The 9,544-nt window shown below is 35.2% G+C and overlaps 1 protein-coding gene across 4 annotated transcripts; it reads left to right on the top strand.

Annotated features, from left to right (window-relative positions):
* The first annotated feature begins 1,206 nt into the window (after positions 1–1,206).
* Positions 1,207–9,320, top strand: LOC103710994. Of its 4 annotated transcripts, none has more exons than XM_008796950.4 (6): positions 1,209–1,679; positions 6,843–6,933; positions 7,126–7,301; positions 7,644–7,671; positions 7,804–7,912; positions 8,898–9,320. In XM_008796950.4, the coding sequence occupies exons 1-6, from the start codon at positions 1,389–1,391 to the stop codon at positions 8,977–8,979; spliced, it is 777 nt and encodes a 258-aa protein (XP_008795172.1). In that variant the 5' UTR covers positions 1,209–1,388; the 3' UTR covers positions 8,980–9,320. The 4 variants fall into 4 exon arrangements, with proteins under 4 accessions (XP_026662006.1, XP_026662007.1, XP_008795172.1 ...); XM_008796951.4 differs by having other exon boundaries at positions 1,210–1,679; positions 7,129–7,301; XM_026806205.2 differs by lacking the exon at positions 7,804–7,912 and having other exon boundaries at positions 1,207–1,679.
* The last annotated feature ends 224 nt before the right edge of the window (positions 9,321–9,544 follow it).

The following is a 9,544-nucleotide window of genomic DNA, read 5'->3' as shown; positions in this document are numbered from 1 at the left end:
TCCGAAACTCAATCCCGGCTCTTGCTCCGGTACTTAAATCCTATTTCACCAATTTTACTTAAAAAAATAATGTTTCAAAAATAACTCTTTGTTTAATTGATTTTAAAAAAAATTTAATCAAAAATGTTTCAATTACAGTCACAAACCCAATGCATCGAAAAATATAATTATGTTGATTCCAATTCGGATTTCGATTCTGGTAGCCAACTAAATGCACCCCAAATGTATTCTCAATTAGTTCCTTCCATCAATTCATAAATCAAGGTGGGCTTGGATGCCCAGATGCACCAACAATATGGAGGCCTGGAATCCTGCCGAAGATATAGACTTCTTAGTGTTAGCATTAACACAATCGGCACCTTTTGGAGAAGATAGAGGATATCCTCATTTGCTATAGGTTTGCTAGAAAACTATCGCATGCTGTTCCCTCGGCAACTGACCTCCATAGCACCATTACTTCCCTCAAATCAGCTTGGACAAAGATCAGAAATTAAGAACAGAAAAAGAAAACCATCTTCCTGCAGATAAGGAACTATCAGCTGCACTCTGTATTTATGTATATTGATGAAAATGGAATAAGAGAATTTTCTTTTAAACGAAGAAATAGAGGCGTGCGGTCAATATTTTTAAGTGATGATCAAGCTTTGCATGAAAGAAAATCGAAAATTGATATCATAATAGCCAACGATAAACTCCTCCCAAACCCAATGGCCAGACCATATATCATAATAAAGGATTTTTTTGCATGAATATTCTTCTAAATATCGAATTTTGCATGAATATCCTTACAAAATTGATATTTGCATGTATACCCTCGTAAACTCTGTTATTGTGCAAATGCCCATAATATAACGGTTGTTCTAACAGTGTTAAGAAAAATCATATTTATATTAATTAAAAATAAAATAAAATTTTAAAATTATGCTATTATCTCTGTTTTCTTCTTCTGCCATCGGAATCGTGTTCTATTTGCATGTCTACCCATTAAGATATTTTAATCATTTTAATTTGAAACCATTAATTTTTTAACGTCGTTAGATAGCATGGATACATATGGAAAAATAAAAAAAAAAAAAAAAAAGAAAGAATAGCAAAATAAGTATTTACGAGGATATACATGCAAATATCAATTTAAAAGAATATTTATTTATACTCTAATATTTAGAAAGAATAGTATACACGTAAAAAAAATATTCTATAATATAAGCGACAATTATGAAAACCGGTTCGTGATCCGTCCGGCGGCAAGGAACGCCAAGAACAGATCCCAAGTAGCCGGAGACGAAGGAACGGGGCCGGAATTCCTCCTCAATCATTTTAATAAAAGGCCAGTCCTTCTATAGAGTCCCTACCCCACCTCCACTTTCTTTTCTTAGGGTCAGGGCTTCATGGAGGAGGCGGATGCGGAGGCGGCGACCTCGCACTCCGCCACCGCGGCCCCACGGAGGCCGCCGCGCCTCCGCGGGGGCGCGGAGGAGCAGATACGGGTGCGGCGGAAAACCCTTGAGGCGGTCCTCGAGCAGTGCCAGCGAGCGCTCGAGCTCCTCAAAAACGCTGACCTGGACCCGGATCCCGACGCCGTCGACGCGGACGAGGAGGGGAAGAGGAGGGAAGAAGAGGTGTGGGAGGAGGGATTGCCGTTGCAGTCCCCGGCCGCCAGCGATTGCGAAACAGATGAGGTAGATCTCGAATTATTGTAATTCTTGATTGAATTTCCGTTCTGATCCACAATTGATAACCCGAAATGGTGGATAGGATTAAATTCTGATAGTTTTTGTGTAATTTATTCTGATTACGTTATAAAAGTTGAATCTTGGCAAGGGGGGTCTATGATTGGGGTGGAAGGTGTATATCTTATATTTTACAATTCTTTCGATGATGGAAAACGTAAGGAGGATTTGGTTTTGATTTCTCTTTTATCTGCTTATTAAAATAATTTATGTTTTAGAGCTGAGGTAGCAGAATTTCATCAGAAGTCTTCTAGTACCAAGATTTAGAGGTTTGTGAAATTGTTTTTTTTTTTTTTTTGTGGTAAAAGCGGCAATTCATATTGTTCTAATGTGAGTACAACCTGCCAAGTGAGAAGAAAGTAAAAAGTACAAAGGGGGCGGGAGTCCTACTATGGACATCCATAAGAACTCCCCGAAATGTCGTGCAACATAGGAGGCGACCCAGTTTACCATCCTGTTCGCCTCTAAGAAGGTTTGTGAAATTGTTTGAAACTGCAAATAATGTAGGTAGATACTTTACAGATTATTTATGGAGGATCTGAACCCAAACAACTTGATGTTCCAATCTTTGGTTAGCAGGCATAATTATGTTTCGATTTATTTGATTGAGAGTCAGACTAGAGCTTGTGGAACCTGGTCTGTTATCTATCTTGCAGTTCTTTGATGTAGCAGCACTTCCAGAATGTAAGGATAGTAATAATCTGGTAACCAAAAAGAAAGAAAAAAAATCTGTTATTTGCTCCTGCAAATATTGGAGAAGTCTTGAAATACAGGTTTAACTTTATGGAAATTTATGCTGAATAATTGGTTTTGTAGGCAAAACATATGCTTTTCATAATGATGCCAAGATCTCGTTGGTTCGATATCCATGGTAGGACTAGTAATTGCCATTCATTTCCAATTTGCTGACTGTTTTATCCTGTACTGTGAGAATGGCTTGGGAAAAGTGGGTGCGTTTTGAATTCCTATTAATTCACTTTGAATGAATGTCTGTTGTAGTGTTGATCTGCATATAAATCTTTGACTGGATTCTGGATTGAATAGATGGTACACATGATGGTTTAATTAATAAATTATAGAGTTCATTTTTTCCACTTAGTGATTTTAGATTACTTTGCAGTTGGATGTGATCAAGGAATAATACAAGGTCCCACTTATTGGCAAGAATGTGCGGTTGCCATTTTTAGTTGAAGTTTCTGCATACTATGGTTCTATAATAAGTCTATATCTTCTGTTTTAGCCGAAGATTTCAAGTGAAATACTTAGTGGATGGAAGACAACTAGGTACTAGAAAGGGCATGCATATAATAAACTTTGGGCAATAGGCAGGTTTGTGAATTTAACAAGAAAAGGGTGAATCATGAAAATTTAGGAAGTGAAGTGAAAGCAACTACATAAAAAGGATCATGAGTGACACATGTGACTTTAGAAGATATGATTATGATTATTGGTCTACAAAATATCTTGGTTATTTGGTTTGTCATGTGGTTGAATCGCGCATAAATAAAATTTGCGTCCACCAAAGTTACATTGTCTCATTTGGGCTGCTCCGAAATTATCCATCCTCGAACCCCCGATCATCAAGCTTCTCTTGATTTTTGATTTGCTTACTTCATAATATCTTATTTCATCCCATTTTATAGGCTGGATTTCCGTAGTAACTGTCATACATATGTTCAGAACTTGTTTGCAATAGAAAGTTTGTGCCTGTCTGAATTTGCAAAATGCTAGATTTGTCTGGAAGTATCAAAACTTAGTTCTATCTATTAACCACTTTAAATCAACTGAAAACAGCTTAAATAAACAAAAGCTTTTTCCTTGGCATATCTCACTGTACCTTTAGTAACCTTTCGATAGAGTCACATCTTTCTAAGACAGTGCAAATACATCATGGCATGCCATTGTGAGCCCTTTATCTGCATTGGCATGATACACATTATAGTTGCAGGAATCTTGTGAATTGCCATGAGAACGATTTCAGGTGTGGAATAGTAATATGGCTTGCAAAAAAATTTGGAAGAAAAAATGAATACTAAAGCTACAATTGAAGCCAAGATTAACGTTATCAAAGTACAGCATGTTGATTGACATATCTGTGAGCACCAAGATTCAGAAGCTTCATTTCATCTAGGCCAGTAGGTTTAAATCTGAATAGTTTTGGCAGTCCTAGCAATCTAAGTTTAAGTTTTGGAGTTTTCAAATGAATAGAATTATAAAATTTGGGAAACACAATACGGAAGCACTTCAAGCAATTTTTCTGATACCATTTCAGAGAATAATAGTACATGGATGCATCCAAATTCATGCTTGCAAAATAAAATGAGATTAATCAAGAGTTTGGATTGCTTTGGTCAGGTTGGAGGGACAAAACTTGAGAAGAGATGTGATTGACTGAGGTAATTAGGATGTGGGTTGGTTAGAGAACCCGAGGCAGTCTATCTTTAAATTTGAATGAGATTTTTATCTAGTAAAGAAACTATGTATTTTTCGACTTTACATGCATACTTGACCTATATAATATAAAACTTTAGTAAGCGGATTAGTTTTTTCCTAACATGGACAAATATTAACAGGCTCAAGGATCTCAAATCACTCTTTTTAATATAATGTAGATTATATTCTTTCAAACCTTCAAGTTCTTAGGTTCTCCAGTCTTACACTTTTAAACTGATCCAGAACAATAAACAAATGTTTATGAACAACTAAAAAAGAAACCAATAAATTTCAGAAAATTAGACTAGAAAACTTTTCAAATTATAATATGTGACTTGTTAAAGATCTTATCCTCACATGTGCACTAGTTGTGAATTTTGGTTATTTAGTGATACTTCATGAAAATGTAGGCATGGTTAATAAAGCCTAAAAGTTGTAGCATGACAAAATCTGAAGAGACATATGTTTCCATTAAATTCATTGCAGCCCAACAGCTGTGTGCTTGCGGATCTATCCAAAACTTGTCAAAGCCAAGTTTAATCTTTCAAAAAGTCTTCCCATAGTTTTGATTAATTACCTAGATGCAACTCAAGAAGAAGATAAGAAATAATCTTATAATAAAGTTAGTAGATTTTTTGGCTTAGTTTCAGCCAAAATTGGCAAACATTTGATGATAACAAAGTGTACTAAATTTGTTTTGGCCAGAACATTTCAGTCTAGATTGAAATCTTAAACTTTGCCATTTATTAGTGAGCCATAATTGGGGAACTTGAAGTAAAAGATTTTAGCTTGATGTTAAATGTTTATTTTGCTTTTTTACACCAATATGCGCATTTATGATTCTTATATATACACAGTTTAAAATTTATATAATTATTGACATTTTAAATTGTTTAAAGTCAGTGATTTTATCTTATTATTTATAACAAAATGGTGAATTATGAAAAAGATTGGATATAATAATTAAATGTTTGTCTAACTGAAAGTGTGTTTTAGCTGTATGTTTCCTTTCTATTCCCTAGTGCTGCTACTTGTGGTAGTATAGTATGTTGTGATAATTTATAATTAGTGAAGGACCTGTGGTACTTTAGAACTTTGTTTTATCTCCAAAGCATATGCTGTTAATCCAGTTCTTGCTTAGGATTTTTATGTTATGATATATTTGGTTATTTCTCTCAACTTTATCTTGTATATTAAACTCAAATTCCTAATGGAATTTTCCTAGTCTACGGCCATTTTGGAGTCACATCTTCCATGTAACCTGATATCTTAAACTATATAAAAGTGGTTTAATTTTACAATATTCAATTCCAAAAATAACCCTAATCAGAATAGTCTATTAAATGTTTAAAATATTATATTACTATAGTAACTCTAATTAGATTTCTCTCTTCAAAAGTTTAAGTCTTCTATTGAAGAAGGAATTCTAACATTAATGAGCTTTGAGAGAAGATCTGATTAGCAAGAAATAAAAAATGTAAACACTCTTAAAAAGATATCTTAGTATATTCGAATTGTAAAAAATTTTAGAGGGGGAGAAAAAGAGATAAGAAAAATTAATTGTAAATTAATTGTTTTCAGATTTAATAATTAAAATTAATATTGAATTATCATAAATCTAAAATCTTTAGCAGTCACATGCATCCAACATGCGTATTATAGTTAGAACTATATGAGAGTGGAAATATTTCCCAGCTTTTTGCACCTCTGTTCCAAAAATGCCACAATTCTTAAAATACCCCTGTTGTTAGAAGTGAAAAAGAAAACTTCTTACATCTCCACTGCAAGACTGCTTGAGGGAGTCTAGACCTACTTAAGCTATGAGCCTGAGCCTTAGGCTCCCATCCAATTTCATTAGGGCTTGATATGAAATTAACAAAAAAAACATTTGACATATTTTTTCTAAGATTACTCGAGGACATTGAGACCCAGTTAGGTTGTCACCTCAAGCTTTTCTTGAACTCCTAAGAATAGGCCTTTTAATGTAAATTTGGTTTTGTTTTATAAAGAGGAAAAAAGAAAAGCTGATATAAAACTTGAAGTTTTATTATGATTATGCAACATTAATCTATGATGGCATTTTGTAAATATGACAAGCTATACTATAATAGCACTCGAGGCTATTGACCTACCATTTTTATGGCATTTGGGCTCGGCAAACATGCTAGAACTCCAATCCTAACCAAGCTACAACAGTGAGAGACCTCAACGGAATCCATTGGAGACCCCCCTCCTGCCTCCCTTTTTGGTAGCCCTCTAGAGCTAAGTCATTGGTTCTTGCCACCTAGACTAGCTTAGAGGCACATGCTCTGACTGAAGCCCAAGGGTTCGAGAATGATAACCCTTCTCCAGACAAGCTATACCATGATAAAAAGTAATATGTGTTTTTGTTTTTTTTTTCTTTTGCACATGCACTTCCCCTAGTCTCCTCATGTTCAAGAGAAAAGACAGTTGTGTCTACAATGTTAATGAATAACTGAAAGTGCTTGTCGTATATTTGTGTGTTTATTACAGAAGATTACTGTAAAAGGGAACAGTTGCGTACGTATCAACCATGCAGACTATAAAATGTGTGCTTGTGTGTGATTATTTGCTCTACTAGGTGGAATGCCATGTAACAGCTCTTAACTTCAGGACTTTTACTTTACAAAATATTTGATACCCTCATTTGTTATGCAGCTATGTCAACTTCTCAAGTCCAAAGTTGAATCACCTAACTTTCTGGAAAAACTTGGTAGTGTCCACATGTCAGTTGCTCAAACTAGTCATGGTATGCATTGAACATACCAAACTGATTGTATTATTCTATTGTTCTCAAGTACTTTTATATCTCATCTCGTTTATGAATATATCGCAATTTGATATGTTATTGATCTTCGAAGAACTAATATATTCCTTATTGTGGGTTCTGATAAATTTCCAAGTTTTAGTCATAATTGCTGATGGAGATCTTTTATGGCAGCAGATGATAATTCATCTTGGGATATGGTTAGTGCTGATGATTTGTGGGAAGATGAGCTTGTTGTTGGGGAGACTGAATCAGACCAAGATGATTATGTTCTTGTTAGACAAGTGGACATCGTGGACGGCATGGCATGCTTCATGGCTGCATACCTATTATCATTAGAGCAAACTAAAGTATGCCAAACATTTCCATTATTAGTCGCTAGGTTTTCAGCTTGTTAACCCTTCAAGTACTATACTGTACTGGCTGGCAATATGACAATTCTTTTGCTCAGACCTTCCTGTCTTGACATCTTGTTAATTAACTGTTCAAGTTGCATTTTCACCATGATTCCTTTTTTTATATAAACTAATAAAATTTAATGGATTATACCTATCTCAAAGTAAGATATTTCTGTATCTGAGCTAATAGAAAGTTCTATTTAGGTGACCCAATGCTTTCATTTATAAGGTTTTGAATTATAATTTTTCTTAATTACCTTTGTATGTTTTCTTACTTAGCACCTTATTATGCAGGAACTAACCCCCAATCAACTGCAAGAAGGTAAGTGCCTTTGATCTATTTCCATAAAATGTATATGATAAGTCATTGCGTCTTACTTCATTCTTAATTATCAGAAATAAACTTCATGTTTCTTATGCATGCTTTTTGCCTCGTTTTGTTGGGCCCTTTTAGCTCTTAGTAAAACATTCTCTGTAAAAAAGAAGAAGAGTAGGCTTCAAAAGGCATGGAATAGAAGCAAAGTTGTTTACAATGTTGCTTCTTGGAGTGCAACTGCTGTTGGGTAAGTTCTCTGCGCAGATAGATTGTTAGATTTGAATCACTGCATACACCACAAAACAAGCAGGTGCACACATGTTTGTGCACATACAGATACTAGGCAATGGCACTAGAGGTTTAAATGTTAATCTTGCTTATTCCATGATTTATCCTACATGCTACAATCATGGCTTTTTCCCCCACCCAGTTGGATTTCGTCTGTTTTTTAGTTCCAAGAATTCTGGCACTGGTTAATCATAAAATGCACAAATGTAACTCTCATCAAATCATTTAGAGGCCTAGTTTCCCATTTGTATCTTGTTCAGAAATATTGTCATGCTGAATCTCTCCAGTCTCTAGTCCAATATCAGTGAAAGCATCAGACATTTTATCTGAAAGTTGGTTTTCAAGGATTGCAACATGTTGATAATCCCTTGTATTAAGATTTAAGATAGAATGTAATTTTTACATTCTTAATGTTCGTGGCATGTAAACTGGTAGTAGCAGGAGATTATATTACCTGTCTTTAATTATTATTAAATAGCAGTAAGATTTACTCTTATCAAGATTTTCTCTTGGGTCATATCCTGCCCTCACAAGTCAGACGTTCTGGGTTCAAATCACTTGAATGGTGTATTGTCAAGAATTCGGCCCAGGTTATTCGTACATGTATGATTCACCCCTGGGTAAAATTCCTGGGCTTGAGTCTCACCAGCCCAGGCACTTAATATATGGGCAGGATTCCCTCCTTATCTCCAAAAAAAAGAAAAGAAAGCTAAATAATGTATTCATCTTGACTATATATATATAAAAAAAAAAATCATTTTATGATATTCCACTATAAAATCGTTATATTTGTCCTTTAGTTGCATTTTTCTTTAATTTTTTTTTTTTAAAGCAGCACTTCTTGCATAGATGCTTTTTTAACTTTCTTCTGAGAGCATTCCTTAAATTGTTTTCTATATTGCAGTTTGTTGATCTAAGGAATTGTCCTTTTTCTGCCTTTCCAGGGTATACCAAAATCCAGCAATTTTAAAGGCAGCTTCTGTGGCTCTTTGGTCATCCTGCGGGGTTATCTCAAAGTTATTCTAAGGCCGTCTATTTTATTGGATGTAATGCTTGAAAGCTATCATTTGCTGGGGAGAATCCAATGCTTAAAATCACAGTGATGCTTCCAGTGCATTGGGAGAACTCAACAGAGCTCGGGAACATTCAACATCATTCCTGGGTGAATTAGACTGCTTCCTCCTTTCCGGGAAAACCTTAACAGAAGCCCCATACGTGTATAACGTTGTTTACACAGTTTCATCGTATATATGAACAAGTTGTCCCTTCACATCCTGGTAAACTTCTAAGCTGTGTATATATATATCCTCCAACACCTAGTTCAAGATGCGAAATGCAAGCGGCTAATTGTGGTGTTATTCTTTGAAGTGGCATGACTCCAAATCCTTGCATAATTTTATCTTTTTGTGTGTCAAGGTTTGAGCACGCAACCATCTGAACCAAGTTGTGTGTTGTTAAATTACCTAGTACTGCTGGTCACCGGTTGGTACACGCTGCTCACTTCACTGGGCTGATGTGGCAGCCGAGGATTGATGCAATACATGAGCATATTAGTGGTGTGGATCCATTACTGATGAATTCAGCAGCGATC

The sequence above is a fragment of the Phoenix dactylifera genome, chromosome 8 (genome assembly GCF_009389715.1).
Source record: "Phoenix dactylifera cultivar Barhee BC4 chromosome 8, palm_55x_up_171113_PBpolish2nd_filt_p, whole genome shotgun sequence".
Classification (NCBI taxonomy): domain Eukaryota; kingdom Viridiplantae; phylum Streptophyta; class Magnoliopsida; order Arecales; family Arecaceae; genus Phoenix; species Phoenix dactylifera.
The sequence above is the reverse complement of the archived record's forward strand: the minus strand, read 5'-3'. Positions and strand labels throughout refer to the sequence as shown.